Source organism: Gracilinanus agilis, chromosome 2 (genome assembly GCF_016433145.1).
Source record: "Gracilinanus agilis isolate LMUSP501 chromosome 2, AgileGrace, whole genome shotgun sequence".
In the NCBI taxonomy this organism is placed as follows: Eukaryota; Metazoa; Chordata; class Mammalia; order Didelphimorphia; family Didelphidae; genus Gracilinanus; species Gracilinanus agilis.
Window position 1 is genome coordinate 190,281,193 of NC_058131.1, and position 26,410 is coordinate 190,307,602.

General features: G+C 34.2%; 1 protein-coding gene and 1 pseudogene across 1 annotated transcript in view; both read left to right on the forward strand.

The window, feature by feature from the left end:
* Window positions 1-26,410, forward strand: part of CSMD1 (CUB and Sushi multiple domains 1) — a 2,120,031-nt gene that overhangs the window by 1,884,551 nt on the left and 209,070 nt on the right. The window contains exon 50 of the mRNA XM_044659558.1: window positions 8,714-8,902. Within this exon, the coding sequence (XP_044515493.1) occupies window positions 8,714-8,902 (189 nt within the window). The remainder of the gene's footprint in view (window positions 1-8,713; window positions 8,903-26,410) is intronic.
* LOC123237010 lies at window positions 14,044-15,277 on the forward strand (annotated as a pseudogene).

Genomic DNA, 26,410 nt, shown 5'->3' on the forward strand with positions numbered 1-26,410 from the left:
AAAATATAGTTCTTTAAACCCTCAGAGCATTCAGTAATATGAAAAAAAAAGAGTAAGCTATTGCTATGCAGCTTGGGAATCACTTTATCCATCCTTTGTCTGTTGTTGTACATGTTAATTAGCACAGTCAATACATTCGTGACAGATTATTCCCCTGTGTTCTGCTGTCAGCGAGATCTGACCCATACCCAAAACAACTGTGTTGTCTAAGAAAGCTGTTCTCCCTACTAGGGAAAAGGGGCATATTTTGATATTTAAGGCACCGCAGCAAGATTTAAAGCCTTAGCGATAATGTATGATTGTGGAAACTTCTCTAAAAAAAAAACAACTCCCCTTTAGGTCACACTTCTATTCTTGAGAGGACGTTGGGTCTTGTAAGGGTAGGTTTCTTTGACTTGTTGGTAAAGCTTGCTTCACCTATAATTAAAGGCAGTCCACATTAGCCAGGGAGAACTGAATGCATTAGTCTCTGTCAGTAATAAGGTTTGAGTTTTTCTGTAGGTGGCCCAAGACATGAAAAGGAAAAACACAGAGTTTTTGAAAAGGCTATTGATGCCCTGACCATTGTTATTAAATCAGTGGGTTTTCTCCTGAGCAAACTTAATGAATTTTTCCAAACCTTTCCTTCCCCCTTCAAAATGGCCAGTCATCCAGTTTACCAGAGTAACTTTTTGGGTAAATTCCCCTTCATTATAAAATCATTAAGATGAGATTTAGGCAATGGTAAAATATGTGTTTAGGAATTGCATGTGGAGAAATGGTTGTATGTATATGCGTATACAATGATTAATACTTGGTATTTATATGGTATTTCTATTTTTACATCTATGCATATATACATGCATATATGTATATACTTGCATATCTATATGCATAAAAGTAAAATGAAATAATATGTGTAAAAAGTACTTAGCACAGTCTCTGGCACATAATAGGCACTTAATAAATGCATATTCCATTTAATTGGCTAGAAATAGGGCTAGATTTGTGATTTTATAAATAGATTGGGTTCTTGAGTGAGGAGACTTTCTCTCCTAATGCAAATTGATATCTTCTCTCTAATGTAGTCTTCGCAAGGTGCCTGGAATACTGAGAGTGAATAGGAAGCGTCACACAACCACTGTGTGTCAGAGATGGGACCTGAAACCGATTCTTTCTGGCTTCACGGAGAGCTCTTTTTCCATACCGGATCATTCGCTTGCATAAATATGCATATTTATATATGTATATATAATATTTAGGATATATCCTGTTATTATTTGCTATATATAATATTCTATACAACTCAGTCATGATCATGTGTATGTATATATACAAATAGATATTACATTCATATGCTATACACTTAAAGTACATGAGTTAGAGGCTATAGCAGGGTTATTACCTGATTTCAATATTGTCGTGTCAAGGAATAGAGAGCCCTGAGAAGAGGGAGAGAGATTGGGAATGGCCAGTCAGTGGAACAGTAGGAACACATGCATTTGTCAATTAAACTCACTGATTTATGTGGGCACTGTTCATGGTACCCCAAAACAATTACAATATTTACATCAAAGATCACTGAACATAGATCAGCATAACATAATAATAATGAAAAATTTGAAATTTGAGATTACCAAAATGTGAAACAGAGATATGATATGAGCACATGCTTTTGGAAAAATGGCACCAGTACTTGTTTGACACAGGGTTGCTATAAAACTTTAATTTATTAAAAAAAAGATTGCAATATTTGTGTGGCACAACAAAGGTAAGTGCAATAAAGTGAAGTATGCCTGTATAATATTCATCTTAATTCTTCCAAAAAAAGATTAATATTGTAAGGTTGTAGTAAAATAAATTTAAACTAAGCTTTTCACAGATTTACTAAATGTTTGAACTCAGAGAGACCTTAGAGATCATTTTGTCTATCTTATTTAACTGATGAAGAATTTGAGATTCAGAAATAATAAGTAATTTATTCAGTCACCTGCGATATCAAAGCTAAGAATTAAGATCAAATTTTCTTGCCGTTTGCTATACCAGAACTAAGAAAGAAATTAACCTTTCCAACAATATTTGAAGTTTTTCAAGACACATGAGATAACCAAATATAATTTTTATTTATTTTTGTAAATTAGGCAAATATACCTCAATTATAATCCTGAACTATTTCAGACAATTCTGACTATAAACTCATGATACAAAGTGTGAGAAAGAAAATATGAAATTGAGATGATACAGCATTTACTCAAAGAACTTAAGTCCTTTTAAGATATTGTAAAATTTTCTGACTACTCTTGGAGTAAACTTTCTGGGGTTTGCCTTATAAAGATGATTTTAAATTCCCCATGGAAGGTCCATCAGAAAATCTATGTATATCTGACACATACTGGGGATTTTTATGGTTTCTTCTCCCCATAATGGCTTTTGGGTGAAGAAATAGGTCATTCTACAGACTTACATAGGATTTTTTAATATTTGGATTGAATCTACCAAACTACCTTGCTTAAAAGAAGACAAACAAACAAAATGAATAATGCTGTAGTGGCTTCCCATACATACTGAATAAAATAATCCTGAACTCTAGAATTCAATGCCCACCACAATTTGTCTGTAACCCTGTTTCCATCCTTATTTCATGCTACTTGTCTTCTCAAGTACTATGCTGCAGAGTCACACTTGCCGATTTTTCAATTTTTTCTATATAATCTTACCTTTTTCTCCTCCATACCATTGTGTATGTCCCCTCCACCTCAAATCTTAATGAACTTCTTGCCCTGTTTCTAATCATTGTAACCCTTGTCCTAAAGACTAACCCCAGACTCAAAATTTTCATCCTGTTCTCCTTGATCTTTTTAGCTGGAAGTGATTTCTTTTTCTTTGAGCCCCTCTTTGACTTCCTTTGTGAACTGAATCACTTTCTAAATTGTAAGTTCTTATTTTTCAAGCATTTTTTTTTAATTCTATAAAGTCCTAGACTGGTGATGGCAAACTTCTTGGAGACCAAGTGTCCAAACTACATCCTCATGCCACATGTGAGCTTCCTCCTTAACCCAGACAGGGGAGGAAGGAAGCACACCCATTGGGCTGCTGGGCAGAAGGGAGGGTCCTGTGAGAAATGTCCTCAGGTGGGTGTGGAAAGGGAGAAGGAAGCAGCCCCCTTCAGCATGCATGCCATTGGTTTGCCAACATGGTCCTAGACAGCAAAGAACATCTTTTTTTTTTTTTTTTTTGGTCATTCTAGCCTCAGTCCTAGCTCTTGGACAGAGTGGAAAAGTTAATATTTTCTGAATACAATTAAATTATAAGGAGATTGGTCATTGCTTTAGACTTAAAGAAGTTTTTAATAAGAGATTTTTCACTTATATTTTTATTATTATAGTCTATGCCCAAACCTTCATGAAAAGTTTTTGTACACAAAAAATTTTGTATTGCTAAATATAAGTCAATACAATTAGTTTTCTTTATAATTTTATACACACATTTACACATATTTGTAGGTGTGCATGCATAGGAATATATATACACATGTGAAAATGTATGTACATACATGCATATATCTACATACATATGTACATACATATTTAAAATTTTTGCTCAAGATCACATACTTGTCTGTGACAGGTTTCAAATCCAAATCTTCCTAATTCCAATTCAAATATTCTATCTGCTATTCCATCTGTACTCTATTTCCTAAATTCTTTTACAGTTCTGTCATTCTGTGATTTTCCTCACCTTTTACTACTTTAGGGAAATTTCCCCCTATTAAGTAATAGTAATAAAGAAGGCTAGGCTATTTTACTTTTCTTATTTCCAGTTAAGGATGGTGTGCTTTAGTCTAACACAGATTTGTATTATTTTCAACAGAGAAATATTTGTTGAAAAAATCTGTTGTTTTGAAAAAAATCTATATATATCAATTCTATGTTTCTGTCAAAATGGATAGCAAAACCAATGGGATATGTATAGAGTGCTTTATAACCATAAACACATAAATGTTAGCTAGTATACTTGCCCTAGCATAATGTTCACATGCCTATTTACAAAAATTTCTGGAAAAGGCAGTAAGCACATATATTAAATAAAAAAAAATCTTTTTATCACCTCTTAAGTTCTCTGCCTTTCTTTGTCACCACCTTCTTCTCTTTCTTTTCTTTGAGTCTAGATGCCTCTACTTTCTCCGTCTTTATTTTCTCTGCCTCTAACATTTATCAGCTCTATCTGCTTGAACTTTCTTTGCCTCTGCATGTTTCTACTGCCACCTAATTATTCATCCTCAATTGGTTGCATTTCTTTATTTAGGGATCCCCTCAAAAGCAGAAAAAATGAAGCTATTATAAAAATGGCATTTACTATTGAAAATTACTTTGGTGTGAAAATGATGCATTCTTCCCTGACATACCCTATAGAACATCATTGGTGAAAGTTTTCAAGTTAGCATGCCCAAACTGCAACTTCAAGCTGCCAGTGAGTGTTCCGCATTACCCCAGAGAGAAGAGGGAGGAAGTGCTCACTCTGGGCTGCTGGACAGAGGAGCAGCACATACAAAAAATGTCCTCTCACACTGGGAAGAGAGGAAACAGAGCAGCTCCCCAAGTGCCAACTGAGAAAGTGTGCCAATACTTCACTTATGCTGCTATAGAACGCTGCTATTGTATCATACCTTTGCTATACCAATGCCTGAAATAGTACCTGAACTTTCAGTAATACTTGGTAAATTGTTGATTTTATATATTAAATCAATTATAATACAACATATTTTATTCTATTGTGGATATAAATGTGATCTTGTTAAATGCTGATTGATGGTCAATATGGAATCAGAGGAAAATTATCTTTCTCCTCGAATGCACTCCTCTTCTAAAAATCTCTATAGATGTTGGGAGTACTACCATCCTTCAGGTCAATAGTTTTTGCAACTTCCATGTCATCCTTGACTTCTCACTTGCAACGCATTCCACCTATCTAATCAGTTGCCCAGTCTTGTTTTTTTTTCACATTGCTAAGATGCATATAATTCTCTCCATTCATAGAGCTATTATGAACTCCTAGTTTAGAAACCTCAGCATCTCTTACATGAACTATTGCAATAGCACCATAATTGATCTTCATGATTCAAATCTCTCCTTATTCTAATCCATCTTCCACAGAGCTGCAAAAGGAATTCCTAAAGATCAAGTCTGACCACATCAACTCTTTATGCATCAAATTCCCAAAGTACTCTAGGTTGGGAATCAACTACAAACTTTCCTGTTTGGTATTTAAAGCTCTTCATATCATTCCTTTTCCTATCTTAACTGCCATCTTATGTAACACTCTCTTCTATGTATTCTCTAGTCCAATAATACCAACCTACTTGCCATTCCTACCAAACAACACTCCATTTCCAATTTGTGCTTCTGTACTTTTTACTTCTGTTATGATTAAAAATAATGAAGACTGATATAATAATAAAAATTAGTATTTTAATTAAAGCCATGGCCATGCTGGTAAATTCATTAGACCACACGCTGGTAAGAATTCAAACTGCCTCCACCATTTTTACCTTTTGTACCTTCCTGCGCCTGCTAGCTCTGAGAGTGCTTACTTTTGGATTTCCTCTCATTTAGACTGTCCTATGCGTGGTGACGCAGGCGTCCCCACGCCCAAAGAACCGGAACTGGAAACCTGTTGGACCACAGGAAATGTAGTTTGATAGTTCCAACGTGTCCATAGGAAAAAAAAAATATATATATATATATACTTTTAAATGGCGTCTCCCAAATTCCAATTATACAATTCCCCCTGGGATCCGGCAAAAAAAAAGTTGGTCTTTTTTTTTTCGCTGGATCCGTAAACATAGACAACTTCTAAAATTTTAGGAATTTGGGGGATAAAAGAAATAGATAAACAAATGGATAAAACTAGCCACATTGACAAAAAACCAATTTGGGGGCAGTCCCCTATTGGTATATTAGTGTACAATTAAAACAATATATACAACTCAATTCCAACTCCCCATAAATTCAATTAACTGCACCCCAAGGTTCAAATTTTGGTCTTCATGGTACAGTGAAGGCTTTTCAGGCATCTTCATGGTGTCTTTACTAAACAGGTTCATAGTCTGGATTCTGGGGAGATGGCAAGATCCTTATCCTGAAATTATTCTCAAAAGAATTTAAACTACATTATAGATTACAAAACATACATTTTCTTCTAAGAATTATACAATTCCCCCTGAAATTACTCCTAAAAGAGTTAAATATACATATATTTTGACATTATCGAATTTAAAAAAAAAACAACTTAACAGACATCCCCCTGAGGAAAATTCTAAACACACCTTCTTTCCTTGAAAAGGGTACCTCAGATCAGCTAAGGATGAGTGGCTGAGTCACGGGGGTTGTATGAAATTAATTTAAAAATGGCTTCATTGGAGAAAGCAATTCCTTTAATAGTAGTGGGAAAATTAAAAATAGACCCTTTTCCAATAGGAACATCACATCTGATTCTAACTATTTAATGAGCTCTCCCATCCCTGCCACATACGTCTCTACATAATTATTACCTAAAATATTAAAATCTGGATCCTTCTATTTTTCAATATGAATTCTGTGATCAGGTATCAATAAGAAAGGAACATCTATTTAACCATGACTAATTCTTTCTAATCAATACAAACAAAAGAAGTTTTCTTAGATTTTAATATCTAACTTAATTTGGTTTCTACACGTGTTATTTAAACTGACCCTATGACTCGAGCATGTGGCAGATTCTGCATCCCTGAATGTTTCAGAATAATTTGGAAGAAGAAAATGAATAGAGTGAATAGTTTCTGGATGGTAGGGGGAGGAAACTATAAAGGAGTTAACAGTCACTGGCTAAGAGCTATTACTCTTTGCTGTAGGGATTTTCTTTCTTTTTCTGTTTGTAGACGCAGCACAGTATTTGACTCATAGTGGGACCTTAATAAATGTTCAGTGATTAGTTGATGAAGGATTCTCTTTATAACAGTCCTGTGAAGGAGGAAAATGGCAGAAAGAAGCACAAGACAGCTTGCAACTTTCCCACAGTTGTATAATTGCTCTGGAGCTCATATCTTCTGACTCTGGGTTGGGAGTGTTTTTCTTCCATGCCATGCCAACTGTGATGACGTGGATGTTTTGTGATGCACTATTGCTCCTGAGAAGTCTGAAATTATATTCAAGTTAATTGTCCATCTCTATTCTTGTTAGCCTTGCTTTAAACATGTCCCTTTAAATAAAATGTATTTTATTTTGGAAGATTACATTGATGCTTTAAACTATGGCTCCACATAATAATAGGCTGGAAGAGTCCTGCTCATAGGAGCATCCATTTTGCTACTGAACAACTGAGCATTTATATTGGAAAATAAGATGGTATGATGGCTTAGAGGGCATTGGGTTGGACACAAAAGATGTGGGTTTTAGTCTTTCTTTGCCACTTACAGAGTAATTAAAGTTATATGGGACAAATCATTCCACCTATCTAATATTTGCCATCTTTATCTGTAAAATAGAGAACATAATACCTGTATTGCCATCTTTATAAGGCTTTTCTGTGGATCAGCATGTAGATTACTTTGTGAGTTAGAGAGATCAATATGAACATGGGAGCTGTTATTTTTTATTTAATTTTATTTATTATTTTGTACAGTCAGTTATGAAATAAACTGAGAAGCCTATTTTTACTTAGAAATAATTTTTACATTAAGCATATACTTACGGATATGTCCTTTAAAATATAAGCCAAAGGGAAATTCTGTATATTATAAAATGTTTATTTCAAAAGGAACCTGAACTAAGTCCTTCAAAATTATCTATCTTTAAATATTTTGTGTATAGGTTCTTGAACATAAAGCTTGAAAGTTGAAATAAAATTGGAATGTTCAACCTGTGTTTTCAGAGGTTAATTTGGAGAGGTAAATTGCTATTCAAATATATATTTAATATAATTTCCATTATAATGAATTATTTTGGATAACTTATCCATGTCATCAAAAACTTTCCACAATGAAAGTAATAGACTATAATAATATTTTTGTCTTTCTAAACAGGCTTATTTCGTTGACTTCTCCATTTTGAATTGCACATACTGAACAGAAGTTCTTTAATCATCAAAAATTAAATTGTTAGGTTTTTGCACTTTGGGATGAAAATGACAAAATATTCCCAACTGATGAGCTCATTAATTGATTTAATTGTCAAAATCCTTTGCAAATTTTGCTATTTTATTCCCTTTGGATGATACTTAAAAAAATTAAGAAACCTATCTCTCTTGGGTTTACCTGGTTCAAATAAAATTTCAAATAAGCTAACTCAAATGAAATCTTAAAATTTATATTCTCTTTATTGATGATCTCAAAAATTAAATAATTGTCCTTGAAAGACATTGAAAATGCAATTTAATTTTTTTCTTCCCATTTCAGACAAAAATATTAATCAGGTTTCCACTCTTAAAGAGTGCAACTCTTTTCCTGCCCCATTTTATATAAGTTGTTAAGTCAACATATTTATTTAATCTTTGCTCCCCATTACCAGGATTGTTTTAGACGTTCCTCCTGGCAGATATTTTTAACTTGTACTGTTTGACATTACTTACACATTATAGGCAGTTTATCTCCACTTTGTTTCTGAAGGAATGTTTCAACATACTCAAACACTCTTCTCTCTCTCTCTCTCTCTGTCCCTTCACCCCATCTCCCCCTCCTTTCACTCTCTCATTCTTATAGCTCCATATTGCAGTTTGACTCAGACCCTGAAGAATGGAGGGATTGTGAACAGAACCAGGGGCCCAGTTGGAAGTCGGGTACATTATTTTTGCAAGCCTGGACATAGAATGATTGGTCACAGTAATGCAACTTGCAGACGCAACTCAAATGGCTTGTATCAGTGGGATTCTCTCACTCCACTCTGCCAGGGTAAGAATTTTTTTTTCCTTCCTCAACCTTGTCTTATATTTCTGATTTCTTCAAAATAATGATTTTTTAAATTAAAAAAATTTTTTTTTTGGTCTCAGGAGCACCTTTATAATCAAATAAGCAATGGTCAAGGATTCAGTTGATTAAAAAGTGATCATTTTAACAGCACTCATTTATTTAGCATCTTATATATACAACACATATAAGAAGATAAAACAAACAAACTGCAAAGATTCTCTACCTTCAAGGAATTTGCAGTCCATTGGCAGATACAACAGTAAACACTCATATAATGCATAATTTACGCTAGCATTTTATTTATTATTTTGGAAGTATGAAAAATGAATTAGAGAGTAAAGAGAAGAAACAAAGAACTCAATTAGGAAGTTAGTGTTCCATTCTAGTTCCATCATCAGGGAGGTGATGAGGATTTGAAATAGGGTAGTATGTGAGTAGAGAGAAGGTGATAGAAGGGAGCAATGGTGTGTGTGGAGGTAAAATTGTTCAGTTTTTGCAACTCATAAGGGAAGTAAAGGAGAATGAAAAGTGAAGAGTGACACCAAGGTTGTGATCCTGAGTGACTAGATGGACAATTATACTTTCAAAAGAAATAGAGAAATGGAGAAGTTTGGAAGATCAGTGGATTTAGGGAATGAAGATAATGACTTTCATTAAATATCAGGATCAAAGTTAGAAGGTGATTTATAATACTGCTTTAGAAATGGTCTTGAGAGTTATTGTATTGAGTAGATGGAAAATTCCTCTGAGCACATAAGACCTGCTCTTATAAATGAAGTTTGGCTATAGATATAGTCTGAACAGAAAAGAAAATTAAAGACTTCTTTTGATGTTATACAGATTTGTTATTATTTGTTTGCAAAATATATTCAAAAACATTTTTTATTGAGTTCAATCATAAAACTTTTTCTTTTATAGCTAGTATATATATTTCCTTTGTACAAAGCCTATTCTTTATTATAATTTTCATTTCCTCTATGCTAGTTCTAAGATATTTAATTAATAATCTTGGCTTCTTTAAAAATAATTTCATTTAGTCTAATAAATTATTCTCTAATATAAGCATCTCAACTCATCATTTGAATGAAAATTAAATTCTCAAATAAGGCATTTTTATGGATAGTTAAGATGATTGTTTCATAGTTTTCAAAGCTATGGTTTCCACAAAATATTCTGTATATATTTATACATTTTATATAGATGGTCAGTGAGGACTACCACTTCTGGTGTGAGATTTTGCCGAACTCTTTTCATGGCTACTTTTCCACCTTTGCTGTCCACCTTTCACCAAAGTCACTTTGCGACTCCAAGAAACTATAGTATGTACAGTGGCTACATACTGGTAATACTATCTTGGCAAACAGGCTAAACAAAGTCGAGGGTAACCAATAGACCTCAAACCTGTTGGTGTCTTATGGGAAATGTCCGTCCCATGAGAAGACCTAATGATATGGGTAGATGAGAACAGTTTGTTCCAACAACAATGAAGGTATCTGACATATGCTATGTAGAGTGATAGAGTGCTTAGAACTTGGTCAGACACTGACAACCCCACGATCATTCACTGCATCCTGAGCCATTGACAGTCTTCCTGACTTTTGTCTTACCTCTTGACTTGGATGACTGGAGAAGAGAACAAGGCTGCCAACTTTGTGCAACTCTGCCTCACAAATCCAGTTCATACCCAAGTCAAAACATCACCCTCATGATGTCATTGGGTTTTTTTGAAATGAAGGCCAAAAACAATTTATTGCAGAGCTTAAAATTCTTGAATCTTTGGGACTTAGCTATTTAAGATATTGCCTTTGTAACATTTTGATTTTTATTATCTATTTTTTCTTTTTCATTATTTACTAGATTCTGTGACATTATTCTCATAGACAGTAATGAACACTTGTTATACTTAATTCCACTGGTTCTGACAAAGCAAGAGTTAGAAAACTTTTCCTTTCCTGTTAGGGGCAGGTAGGTGGCATAGTAAGGATAACTAGGTAAGAGTGAATAAAGTACAGGGACTAGAGTCAGGAAGACTCACATATGTTAGAATCCTGACACTAGCTGTTTCTCTGAGAAAGTCACTTAACCTCTATTTGCCTTGTTTTCCGAAGTGTAAAATGGGAAGGATGACAGTACCTCTGTTGTAGTATTGTAGTGAAGATCAAGTGAGATAATGTTAGTAAAGAGTTTAGCACTGTGGCTGGCTATTAGTAAGCACTATATAAATGCTAATTCCATCCCACCCCACCCCCAGCCATTTTTAAAAGATAAAGTTTAAAAACCAAAACAATGCTGGTAGTTTAATCCTTTAGGATTACTTTTTGATGGGTTATGCAATATTTGTTATAATTGGTATTCCTTGCTTATCTGCCTATGTTTTCTCCCAATTGTTCAGTAAGGCTAGCCTTTTTTGATGACTTTAGAGTGACAGATAAACAGACAGACAGACATATAGATAGCTAAATAGATAAATAGATTGATAACTATAGGCAATGTGGCAGGTTCAAATCTAACCACTGACACATAGTGGCAAATGAATTAATCTTTCAGTGGCCCCAAGCAAATTTCCAAGGAAATCTAAAGGTTGTCTAGAAGGTAGAGATTTACATCAATTAAGGAAATTTCCTTATCATGAATTTCCTATAAAAATGAAATCATATATCTAGTCTAATTCCATTATATTCCATCCCATTTTATCTCACCTTGATATGGGTATATATGTATATATGCATATATATGCCTATATTATATATATACCAAGTATAAATATGTTATACTATATATACCTACTATATATAAAGAGAAAAAAGAGAAAGAGGAAGGGAAAGAAGAGGAGAAAGAGGAGAAAGAGGAAGAGAAAGAGAAAGAAAGAAAGGAGTGGAGATGAGGAGATGAGAGTGGTAGGGAAGAAGAGATGGGGAGAGGAGGTCCAAGCAAGGGAAAGGACTTGTGGGGTAAGATTTGAAGCATCCACTTGTTGTTTGTATGAAAGAAGGTCAATTTTCTTTTACAGACAGATGAAACATAGAGAGTTTTTGTTAAGCCTTCATAGAAACTCATTAGCAAATTAAGAAGTATTAACCCTTATCATCTCAATAAAGAAATATGGTACAGTAAAAGAATATAAATAAAAGGCAAATGACCCGGTCTATGTCCCAGTTTTCCAACTTCCCAGATTTGTCAAGTCTCTTTGCCTCTTTAATATATCCCTTTCCTTATTTATGAAATGAGCATTTTAGTACTTGCCCATCTACTTCACAGATGTGCTCACAGTGTCATTAGTCTAGAACTGGATGAGCTTTAGAAGGAGATCTAGCCTCCTCCACATATATATGTAAAATTTATATATCATATATCATTGTTACATATAATATAAGTATAAATATATGGCCATAAAATAAACATAAAAACCACAAAAGTAGGCAAATGACAGAGTGAAGAATTTTAAATTGAAATTCACAATATTTCTCAATTATAAATCATGTTAGGATTACCAGTCTCTTAGAAAAATCCATAGTTCACTCTCTGGGCAATTTATTCCTCATTTAACCAAAATGTTGATATATCAAGCTATAGTTTCATAGAGGTAGAAAGATACTTTTGGGAATAACTCCCTCAATTTTATAGAAGAAATAGAGGTCCAGAGAGGTCAAATATCTAAGGTTGTGCATAAAACAATAAAATAGCCTAACTGTCAAGGTTAATTAGTGACAATGTTAGTAATAGATTCCAGATCTCCTGATTCATCATTCAATATTCTTTCCAACAAACCAACTTGCTTTTTGAACTATGTTTTTTGTTTGGCTTAGGTTTAGAGTTAAGTTGTTCATTAGTTGTCTTAATTGCTTAGCATATTGCTAAATAGCACTTACTTATCATTTTCAAGTGTATCGGGGTTGGGGAATGTTAGTTAATTCAAAAATATAATAATAAAGAATATAGTAATCTTTTAAGTTTCTTGTGAATTTCCAAAGTATTGAGCTGAAAAAAAAGGGAAAATGGAGGCAGCTGGGTGGCACAGTGAATATAGTGTTGGGTCAGGATTCAAGAAGACGTGTTCAAATCCAAGCTCATACATTAGCTGTGTGTATTTGGGCAAGTTACTTTGTCTCAGTTTACTTCAGTTTCCTCATTTGTAGACTGGGGATAATAATAGCACCTATATCTAAGGGTTGTTGTGAGGATCAAATGAGATAATAATTGTAAAACATTTACCACAGTGCCTGGTACATAGTAAGCCCTATATTAATATTATCTATTATGACATTCCATTGACTACCAACTGTTGACACATAAAAGGACACATTCATCACTGCACCTCTCAAAGTCTTCTAAAAGATGACCCCTGCCCACCTAATTTTATCATCCAATAATACTCCAAAAGAGTCCTGTACTCTAGTCTACACCCTTAACTCTTCCCAAGTATGCCACACTGATGCTTTACTCCAAGAACCCTGTTCTAGACTACATTCAGTTCCTTCTTTTTAATCTTAGCCATCCTCAAGACCCAGCTTATCTCTTGCTTAAAGTTATCAGACACTGCTTATTCCAGTCCAGAGTAGTTTCTATTTTCTTAATTTTGGTAACATAGTATGTATGTAATAAACATTCAATTGAATATGCCCTCATAGACTGCTTTCAGTCCTGTTTTTCTATACAATCTCAAAAACAGTTTGTATGCTCTTGGAGATCTTATACCTGTCTTATACTTCTTTTTTGTATCATCATTGCCATAGTTCTTGGTACTCTTCTTTGTCCTGTATAGTATGAATATTTTTATTGAATAGGTAAATAAAAACTCCCCATGATTTTCTGATCAAAAGTTCTGTGAAATAGATAACTATTATTTCTCTGCTCATAGATAGTTTTTAGATACTCATAGATAATTTTTTCATATTGGAATATATTCAGTAGAGAAAAGGAGTGAAGAAGTAAATAAGTATTTACTAAGCACCTACTATGTACCAGGCTCTGTACTAAGCACTTTATAAATATTATCTCATTTAATTCTGACAACTTTGTTATATAGGCTCTATTATAATCCTCATTTTGATTCAGCTTGTCAAAGCCTATAATGAAAATCTGGTTATCCCTGCTCCTCCCATCGCAGTTGCTGCTTGACCACCATGCATAAGTGCATCTCTATCCATACTGGCCAGGTTAGTTAGTGTCCAGATTGACAATGCCTGCTGGAAGTTGTACTGCCTGGAGCTCGGTATTTAGCCAGAAGGGCAAATGCCAAGTAACAAGGCCATTTGGGGTGGAGATGACTCCTTCAGCACTTTCTTCAGTGAAACAGACTCTGTCCAATTTGTCCTCAGAGCAGTGTTCATGGGTCTGGAAACAACTGTAATTGATGAAGTTCATGCTAGAGACTACCATCAACTCTTCCATCATAAACAGTTTATCACTGGCAAGAAAGATGCTGCCAATAAATATGCTCACAAATACTACATTATTATTGATGAGGAAATTGACCTGGTTATAGTCAAGATTCAGAAACTGGCAGACTAGTACCCAAGTCTTCAAAGCTTTTGTTTTTTTCACAGCTTTCATGGTGGGAAGCCTGGCTCTAGTTTCACTTCTTTGCTAATGGAACATCAATCTCTTGAATTTGACAAAAAAGTCCAAGAGTTCCGCCATTAGTTGAGCCCTGTCATTCCATTCTGATCACTCATATCACCCTGGAAAACTTTGATTGGACCTTCATGATAAAAAATGAGGCTACTATCATATGTCAGAGAATACTTCGCTATCAAAAATCCAACTTATATTAATCTGAATAACTTTATTAGGCAAATTGTGACTTTCATCACTGCCTCTCTATGATTTGATGGTGCACTGATTGTTCCAGACCAATCTGGTACACATTTTCCTCTGTCCACTTATGCCCCAGTCAAATTTGCTGATAAAGGCTACCATGAGCAGCTTTCTATAGCAGAGATCACCAATGCTTGCTTTGAGCCTCACAACCAGATGGTGAAATGTGACTCTTGCCATGGTATATACATACAGTCTTGCTGCCTGCCGTACCATGGAGATATAGTATCAAAGATTTCAGTGCTGCATTTCCCACCATTAAGACAAAGTATCACATTCAGTTTGTAGATTGATTGTAGATTGTAGATAGATTGCCCAACTGGCTTCAAAATTGGCGTCAATTACCAGCCTCCCATCGTGGTCCCTGGTGGAGACTTGGCCAAGGCACACAGGACTGTGTACATGTGGAGTATCCCCACAGCCATTGCTGAAGCCTGACTTTACTTGGACCACAAATTTCATCTGATGTATGCCAAGTGTGCCTTTTTTCATTGGTATGGGAGGGAAGGCATGGAGGAAAGACAGTTCTCTGAGGCATGAGAAGGTAAATGCTGCTCTGGAAAAAGGATAATGAGAAGTTTGGTGTGCATTCTGTTGAAGGAAATGGTGAAGAGGAAGGAGAAGAGTGGTAGTTATCCCTTCCATAACTTGTTTCAGCCAAAACTCATCAGCTTGAACACACTTAGGTTATTTGTTAGACAACTGTTAAGATGGTACAGTGATGGATCAGGAATAAAGAATGAAGGAGTGTGGAAAAGATGTGCCTATATTCAGCATGAACAATGACTTCAAAAACTATCAGTGGACATGACAAGGACTGAAAAAAATCACCAGAAAGTAAATTGATTATATTTCAATGACAAAATGATTAATTACTGAACTGGGGATAATTCTTGAATCAGATATATGGTTAATGGTCAGATCACAGACTAGTTTGACAAAAAACAAAGTTAGTATAAAGACAGAAGAAAAATAGAAATGAGAAAAGGATTAAAACAAAGAGGGTACCATGAGGTTATGAAGGCATCCTTGGATAGTACTACTGGCAATCTGGCTAGACTACACTGTCAAAATTGTGATCATGTGTCTGTAAAAATTATCTATCATGTCTATTAAAGGCTTTAAGAAAATATGAAAAAAATCCTCATTTTAAGCTGGGGAAACTGAAGCAGACAGAAGTTAAGTGATTCACACCTTATCACAATAGTAAATGTCTGAAACCAAATTTGAACTCAGATCTTCTTACTTCACATAACACTCTAGCAACTCTGCCACAGTTAAATAGCCTGACTAAGGCCACATAGATCTCAAGTATCATAGATAGGATTATATGATTATAGTCTGATTCTTCCGATTATGAATCTGACCTCTTTTTAACATTAAGAAGCCTCACAACTAAAACTTCCTATAAAATAAAAATCATCTGAGGATATCTGGAATTATTTTTATAAAGATCTAATTTACATTTGCTCTATTTCTAAATGGTTTCTGAAACTTTATCACATTTATAATTCTTGTGGAATATCATTTAAATTCTAATAATATATTTTTCCATCTTAATTGACATTTAAAATGTATTCTTCATAAAAATGTAAGGCTATAGAATTTTATTTTTGATGTTTTATCTTTAATTATGTGACTATAACTAAACGTTTGACAGATTCTAAAAACACATTTAATTAATAGTAGAATAGTTTACATGAATAGATGAGTATTAGGGGACAAAAGATTTTCACAATTTTCAAGAGACATAGTCGATATGAAAATATCAGTACTTTATACTGTAAAGACCTTTTAGTTAAGTCCAGAGAATCAGTAAAAACAGGTTTCTCTGAATTTAATTTGAATCTAAGTGCTTAATTACTGCAATAAGTAATAATTATTTTAAATTTCATTGTATTCACTATTTAAACTACTTTTTTCATAAGATATAAAAATATTTTTTATGTGACAAATCTTACAGTGCAATATAAATGTAAATATGATCAATACGTATAACATACATTTATATACATGTGTACATGTGCACATATATACATGTACATCTTTGTATTTTTAGTGGTTCTGAATTTAATAACAACATATGATTTACAACTTTAAGGAATGTTATATATAAACTAGTGTAATACATTACTTTTATAGATGAGAAAACAAGCTTAGAAAGTTTAAATAACTTGTTCATGATCATACTGATAGTAAGTGACAGAGGCATAACTAGAACTGGATATTATGCCTTCAAATGAATGATAATTAAAATATATATGACTGGAAAAGAAGTAGTATGAATTAAGGACAATTTAGACTGGAAAATGCAAATGAAAATTTAGTGCCTTTGAACAATTAAATGAACCTGATATAGATCTCCAAAACTAAGATGCTGATGAGAATCACATTGTATAAGAAGTCATGGAGAAATTATGAACTATAAAGTGGATGAATTGCCCATATATTTGGGATTTAAGAATCTAAGTAAACAAGAACTGAAAAATATTAGAATTTAATACATTAAAATAATTTGATTATATATACATATATGTACATGTACACATATATCTTAGGTACAAAGTTATACGCAGATATATAAAGAACTAATAGTCAATTGAAGCAAATCAGCATAATGGATTGTTACCTACTGTAGAATATAAGCTCCTAGAATGCAAGGCTTTTGTTTTTGACCTCTAATTCCAAATTCAGCATCTGGCAAAAAGTAGGAAACTAATAAATGTTTATTAATTGATTGATTTTAAACTCAGTGAAGGAAGAAATGTGGTACACTTTTTCTTGGCAGTCTGGAAGATGCTAGTTGCATCATTTTACTCATAGGTACTCAATAAATATCTATTGATCATCTGAATGATAGCATATGTCAGCTTTCCCTCCCTTTAAATACTATTTTATTATTAGAATTTTAACTGTCTATATGCACATGTATGTACATATGTATGTAGTTACTATTTTTAGCATAACAGCATTTCTCTTTGGATTTAGGAAATACATTTTATAACATTTTATGAATGATACTATGCTGCAGGAAAACATTTATTCCACTGGTAATATAAAACTTGTTTTCTTTCTGTCCTCTCTTGACCTTTCAAATTGTTTCCTTCAAAGTATCTGCTTTGCTCCTTATCTTCTGTATAGACAGACATGTTTTGTCTTCTTCAGGCTTCGTTTCCTGTCTCAAAGCAAGAAACGGTGCCAAGCAGCTGTTTTCATTATCAGTACACTAATCCTATTCATCTCAAGGATAACCCTGAATTAGAACTGAAAATTTCAGTATTATCTGAGATATCCAGTTAAAACTGGTACATCTCAGTTGCATCACTCTTGAGCTTCCCATTTTAAAGTGAGAATGGGATCCAAGGAGCTATTCCTTTTAATACTATTATTCTCTGTCTTTTATATGCTGTTAGCTTTTACTTTGACTGTTATTCATTCAAATTAAACTAGTTTTTTGCAAGCAATAAAGAATAGGAAAAATGGTCTTTCTTACAAATTGCAGAATTCTCTTCTTGAAGCCAAATATACTTACTCAATAGTATACTATTACTCAATATAACTCAATATAATCACTCCTCTTTCGAAAGAAAACAAATTCTTGTTAGATTATTGAAAATATTGTGAATGCCTCCTAGCAGAAAATATGCTGAGTACATGAATATCAAGTTAATATTTTTGAAACTTTTTTTGCCTAAATGTTTTGCTTAGTAACAGATTATGCTAGTGTATATATAAGCATTATTCAAATATTTAAAGCACAATTTTATTTTAGTCTCAAATTCTCAAGTAATTGTACATCAATATAGATAAAATCTGTGAAATATAATTGGATGTGGAGTTAAAATGTGCAAACTAAAGTGTTAATATGTATCTATGGGCAAGATTTAATTGTCAACTACATCTTGTATTACTGGGCTTATTTATTTTTATTACTTTTATTTTTTGTCTTTATTTTATTCCAAAAACAAATTTACACATAAGTTTTCCAAAATCACATGATTCATGTTTCCCTCCCCTCTTCCCTCCCACCTCCCAGAGTTGACAAGCAATTCCACTGGGTTATACATATATTATCATGCAAAACATATTTCTATATTATTCATTTTTTGTAAGAGAATAATCTTATAAAAACCAAAACTCCAAATCCTATACCCAGATAAAAAAGTGATAAATAATATGTTTTCATCTGCATTTCTATTCCAACAGTTCTTTCTCTGGAGGCAGATATCATTCATTTTCATAAGTCCCTCAGAATTGCCCTGGATCATTATATTGCTGTTAGTAGCAAAGTCTGTCACATTTGATTGTTCCACAGTATTTCAGTTAATGTATACAAAGTTTTCCTGGTTTTGCTTATTTCACTCTGCATTAGTTCATATAGGTCTTTCCAGTTCTTTCTGAAATTATCCTGTTCATCATTCCTTATAGCAGAACAATATTCCATCCCCATCATAAACCAAAATTTGTTAAACCATTTCCTAATCAAGGTACATCCCCTCATTTTCCAATTCTTTGTCACCACAAAAATCACAGCTACAAATATTTTTGTACAGACAGGTCCTTTCCCATTTTTTTTTATCTCTTTGGGATACAGACCTAGTAGTGATATGGCTAGATCAAAAGGCATGCATTCTTTTAAAGCCCTTTGGGCATAATTCTAAATTGCCTTCCAAAATGTTGGATCAGTTCATAACTGCACCAACAATGCATGAGTATCCCAGTCTTGCCACATTCCCTCCAATATTTATCATTTTTCTCTACTGTCATATTGGAGGTTTAAAAGGGCCCAGCCAGATGTACTTTTGGACTTCACTGCCAGCTAGTACTAGGGCTTGGGACTTCAAGAGGTGTGTCTGAGTTGCTAACCTCCCGGGATCCAGAAGTTAGCCTATGCCCAATCAAAGAACATAGCTTTGGGGTGGGGAGGGGGAGCCAGCATTCCTCTGTGTGTAGTTTTGATTCCAGTTCCCCCTTATCCTGTGAACATTGATTCTCTCTCTATCTACCTTTCAAGTTGTGTTCAACATGAGAACACCCTGACTCATATCTTGCTGATAGATTTGGATTCCTATCATTTTGAAGTACTTTTTAAAGATTGGTATAGAGGGATAGTCAAAGGGGTTTTTGTTTTTGCTGCTACTATGCTGCCATCTTGACTCCATCCCCTACCAGGCTTATTTAGTAAATTCTACCAATATTTACCCATGATGCATTGAATAACATTCAATGTTTTTCCAGAATTTCATTTATTTGTCTTTTTTTTATTGCCTTCATTTCAAGAGGTCATAAGCCAGATATAATATCATCATAGAGATGATAATAATAAGTAAACTTAATATTGTCTCAGATCATATAGTGCCAGGCACATGGTTTGTGCTCAATAAATCTTTGATGACAGAAAAATAAGATTTATATATTTATAACAATATAAGTGAATGAAACTACAACTAAAAGGAATGTGAATCACAAGTAAATGAAAAACTAATTATAGTTTCAGAGAAAAGGCAAGCATATCTTCCTCTTTTTAGTAAGCAGTGAGTAAAGAATGTTTTATACCTTGTTTTGACATCACCACCAAATCAAGGGTTCTTGTTTATTTAAAAAAATAGTCTAAGGAGAAAGTTCAGTTTAAAGTATCAGGAGTAGATAGGAGGGTGGATTATTAGGAAAAAAACTGTGATCTTTTAAAAAAAAAATCAATGAAACTTTTAAATTATGATTTATTAAATAATAATGAATGGCATTATTTATTATTATTTTATTCATTTTAATTACCATGTTACTTTGTTCCAGGTTAACAGTTAAATTATCAATAGAGACCCAAATCAATTTTGGGGGCCTATTTTCCCCTAATTTTTCTGTAAATAGTTACCAAATTAAATAATCTTAATTTTTAAATTATTTTTGATCATACTACCATATGGAAGTTTTTTCTCTACCCGTCAGTAATGATTAGTGTTCACTGCTCTTTTTCAAATGTGAGAGTTATGTTCAACATATGTTTAGTTATCCTCCACTAGCCTTGCAAACAGTGGAAATGAGATCTCATAATCATATCCTTTCATGATATGCAACTTATTCATCATTTCTTTTCCAATACACAGAAGCATTCTTCAAGCATGCATTTGCAGATGACAGTGAGGGAATTGGTTAAATAATCATAATTCTGGTTATGAAACTCGCAATATAACATCATCATCAATGTGATAAGCATATACAAGTTGCAGTATTTGGAGCATACATAAATCAGGAAACGAACACATAAACTCCAAATGTATCACTAAGTCAACATTTATTCATCCTTTAATAGAATCCAGGCACTAATTATTTATTAAGAGAAAAATGAAATAAATCTTTCACTCAAGGAGCTTCCATTCTGTCTGGTAAGACAACAAATGTTTGTAAAAGTATATAAAACATATATTAGGTACTATGTTAATTTCTGATGACACAAAAACAAAAAGCAGAATAGACTCAGCCCTCAGGGAGCTTATATTCTATCAGGATTGGAGTGAATAGGACAACATATACACATGGATAGCAACTGAACCTATGATTCCATTAGTATAGAGGGGAAAAAACGGCCTCTAAAATATAGATTGGCACCTTCTCTATAACTTATACTCCTTAGAAAGTTACATAGAGAACTCTGAAACTGTGACTTGCCCGGGGTCACAGAGGGAATATGTATAAAAGGTAGGACTTGAACCTAGGTCTTTCTGGCTTTCAGACCAGTTCTTTCTACACACACCCACACACCAAAATAAATACAAGATAAAATCAGATACTGCAACTGGAGGCATTAGGAAAAGCCTCAGATGGGGAGGTCACATTTAAGGTGAATTTTGAGGGAAACTAGAAATTCTCAAAGGTGGAATAGAGAAGAGAATATATTCCTTACATGGCAGGCTGCTTGTGCAAAGACATGGAGATGAAAGATGGAATATTCTCGTGAGGACCAGTTTGTCAGACCATAGGTTGTAAAGTAGAATAAGCTTAGAAAGCTATGCTAGCCAGGTTTTCAGATTTAATAGGAAGCTAACATTTTAGATGACAAAGTCAAAAACCAAATAGATCCTGCTAAGCTTAGAACACTGAGTTGAATCTAATAGGATGAAATTGAATGGGGAAAAGTGTAGTTTCATACTTACATTCACAGAATCATCATCATAGGTATTAGATACAGGAGGTGTAGCTAAGTAAAAATTACTTTTTAAAAGAAGAACTTTTGGGGACTACAGCAAAGCCTACAAGAATCAAATGGGATATGGCAGCCAAAGTTAATGTAATCTCAGGACATGTTGAGAATCATAAGAAGTTGTTATGTCACAGTTAACTCTACCCTGCTTAGATCATATCTATAATGGTTCTATTCTAGTCACCACATTTTTGGAAGAAATCAATAAACTTTAATATCTACTTGTTTTGCTTTTTGGTGCTTGAGGAAAACATATTGGTGGATGTTATGGTGACAGATCTTAAGTCAGTAAATGAAAGGATTCTCTAACAACTAGTTATCCCAAAATAGAATGGATTGCCTTGGGACATAATGATTCCCCTTTGCCTTAAGCTTAGGTTGGATTTTTTTTTTTCTGGGAAGCTAGGTAGCCCAGTGGATAGAACATTGGGCTTGGAAACAGGAAGACTCAGCTTAATGAGTTCAAATCCTACCTCAGCTGTGTGAAACTGGGCAAGTCACCTAACCCTGTTTGCCTCAGCTCCTTATCTGTAAAAAATGATCTTGAAAAGGAAATGACAAACTAATTTATTTGCCGTTCCAATAAAATCCCAAAATGAGGTCACAAAGAGTTAGAAAAAATTGAAACAACTCTACAGCAACAAATGAATTGTTCTAAGTAGGAATATTATTTAGCGAGCTCCCTTTTCTAAATCTAGGGGTGTGTACATGAATATATTTAAGGTCTATAAATAATTGTCAGAGTTATAGATGATTGAGTTGATTTCAGAAGAAAATTTGATTATGAAGGGCAATGTTCTGTATATAGTGTCTAGTAAATGTTGTATATTGTTATAAGAGAATTAGGGAAAGTGTAATAACAGGCATAAGTTAGCTGGATGGCTGACAAAGAAGGTTCCAAGCATAGAATGATGGAGTGAGACTTCTTTTTCTGAGGGACTCTCTGGATGCAACTGCTGGGAGTTAAGGGCTTCCCTTAGCTGCTAGAGGTGAAGAGCTCAGAAAATAACTGTCTCCTGTAAATCCATCTATTCTGGGAAAGATCAAGTTGAGTAGTGATTCTGGTTTGATTGGTGGACATATCAAACCAATTCAACTCCTTGACTTTACCCCTTTTTGTGGACTTACTTGCTGTGACCCTGGAGGTTGTGAACAACGCTGGAACAGAAGAGGACCCACGCAGTGAGACTCGCATTCCTTTCTGACCTTACAGACTGGATCTGTCAGCCTGAACTTAGAACTAATGTAGTTTTGTCCCATTCCCTTAGCCTGAGCTTACCCATTAGAAATTAATTTAGTCTGTCCATTTCCTCAATACCTAATCCCCAAAGCTTTAATAAACAAGTTTTCTTTACTTTCTGTGCCTTTCTCCAAACCCAAGAAACAACCCACAGAAAGATAGCCTTCTACCCTTGTCTTTTCCCTGGCTAGGCTGACCAGTAACTGCCAATTGTCATTCACCAACCAATATGATTTTACTTAACTCACACATCCCTTGGGTAATTTCTCAGTTATCCTGTGTATCCTGTTACTTGTGGGTGGGTGTTTGTCCTGGTTGTGGGTGTCACCTCTCTATTACCCAGATTAGTTTTCAATATGCAAAGTTATATATATATATATGCATATACATATATGCATATATATACACACATAATGTCTAACAAATGCTTAAGTATGTATAGTGTTCCATATTTAATAGATGCCTAAAAGTTGTTGATTGAATATTTGATTGGTTACATTATTTGTGTATTATTTGAATCATCACAATATTGAATGTGCTTCAAAGCTTAAAATGGCATGAAATTGCTTAAAGAAAAGACAGAGGCGAAGAAATAGTGAGAGCAAAGTATATTACTGAATAAAAGAATTTCAGACAGAAGGAACCTCTGCGACCATCTAGTATATGAGGGTTTCAAATGAGACTCTTAGAACATGGAAATACTTATTTTTTGCTTTTCTTAGTAAGTGTAAATACTTTTGCAAGAAGCCATTTTGGCCAAGCAAGAGGGCCAGTTACTAGGTTGGAACACAGAATGCAGTGAAGGCATTTGAGCTGACATGAGACCAAAAGTCAGTTAAGATGTGCCTATAAAGGCAGAAAAGCTCAGAACATCAGGGTCTCAATTTTGAGATACCGGAGGGAAGACGGGGCCATCTCAGAATCGTCTCTTAGCTAGGTTAGGTGCCCAAGCTGCTCATAGACTATTCTGCGTATATCAGCGTCCAGCTTCAGTTATTCAACAACATCTATAAGTCAACACAAATATACCAATCTAAATATCAACAAGAAGATCAACTAAAGAAAGCAAAATCATCACGGATTGAGATAAGCCATCAAGCAAGCCTGACCAGGCAGTTTGCCAAGCAGGCTTCAAGATATCAGCTGCTTTAGATATACTGAAGATTTACTGTGCAATCAATATATTAGATAAGGTGTAGGATTCATCCTTAATCCCCCTTTCCTCATTATTCACCCCAAATTTGTAACCCTTAGTTGATATAAGAAATCATTACAGGCCTGGCTTATTCTTAGAGTTCCAAAGGAAGTTGTCAGTTAGAGATCCACCTGGCAACTATTGAAGGCAAACTTCATAATTGTTGATCTTCTGGTTTAATCCAACAAATCGCAGTCAGAAATAGAGATCAAGGCTTATTATCCTTGGAGTTATTATACAATTTGATTATTAAGGGAAACAATCACTCCCTCATTAGTCAATGATAATAGGTGGCAACAAGTGAACTACTTATTCCTATTAGCAGATTCAATACAGTTCATAGGCAGCAGCTAGATCACAGAAGCAACCTCTAAGCAAAATTATTGTTAGCATTCATATAGGAAGTTTCATCAATACCTCCTATTGCTTCCCACCTCCATCTGTAGGACCTCTTGGGGCTGCATAATAATCATTTACAGTTTCCCAAACATCCTTACATAAGCAAGCAGATAAAAAGTTCCAACATGTTCTGAGATTGAGTACAGAGAGCACAAAATGATGCAAAATTTGAGCATGTATTAGATAAAATGAATTGATGTAAAAAATGGATAATTGTGAGCCCACCAGTTTTTTGGGGGTAGGAGGAATGTAAGAAGTAGGGTTATTGGATCATAATAGAAACCAAGTTATTTATTGGTAATGATAATTGTCTAATATCAACTTATAGTAAAGAGGATGGAACTCCTGGAGGAGGAAATAATTTTTGCAAAGGATACAAGTAGCCCAAAGAATTTAGAATTGGAGAGAGGAATGAATGGTAAGGAAAATTTGAGGACAAGAAATTAAGAGATGACAAAATGAACATGTTAGAAAAGAAGGGATAAAAGAATAAATATGAAATATAAATTTACTTCTCTGGGAATAAAGATAGTCACCTCTATTTTGCCTTTTTTCTAAAATGAAATACCTTCACAAGTTTAATTCCAACTCCCATTGCCAATTTCCAACAATTAATCATTAATTAGAATAATGAATATTTACTATTCATATTTAGCATTCCCTGAATGTCCCAAAGCAGTTTCCTTTCATTATAGCTGAATCTGGGTGAATGCTAATTAGAATTGGTGTGTTGAAAAAAGCAGAATTTTCTCAAGATGAAATCACTAGTATTTACAATCATTGACAGAAATCTCCTGACCTGAAGAAAGAGCCAAGCAGAAGATGTAGTCTTTTTTTGTTCTCTTTAGGAATCACTAGCCCTTAGAAGTGACTGGGGAATTACCAACTCAAAACTTCCTTGAGCAAATAAAAATCCCCAAGCTAGAAATTGACTTACCTAATGTTGAAAAATGATCATGCCCCTAGCACTGAATAGTCACAGTTTCTCCCAAAGAAACTATAGACTAGCTCTCTCTGGAGCTGGTTGTTTTATTGTCAGAGAAAGAAGTGGGGGACAGGATGTGAAGGAGTGTGAGAGCAAGGACAAATTTTTCTACTTAAGTAGGTGATACTTTGACAATCATAGCTCCTAAATCAATAAGGAGTAAAGATAGTAAAATACCCTGTGTATAATTTAGGGTGCCAACAATAGGTTGTGGTATTTTATTGAAGAAGCACTGTGGCGAGCAATACCTGAGAAACTGTCAAGCTGAAAATATCAGTCCCTGGTGGAAAAGTGAGGCTAGAGATGGAATAGAATATCAGGGCTGGAAGTATGTATCTGCATATATTCACATAGGCTGATACCAAATGGCATTGAAGAATGACTTTAGGGCCCTGAAGTGGTAGATATTTTTAAAATTCTAGCAGCTAGTTACAGACAGGGTAGAAGACAAAAGGAAATTAAAGCTGAAAAACTGATGCAGCAAGGCCTATCCCCAACAGGTAGTTTGGCATTGTCATTGTGTATCTCCAAGGGAGATAGAATAAATACTTCTAGCCTCTTTTCTTTCCAATCTTCTCTAAAGGAGACTGTTTCTTGCCAGGAGTGGAAGCAGAAGGTTGGGACCAGAAGCTGGACCACTCTGCTTTTTTCAGAGA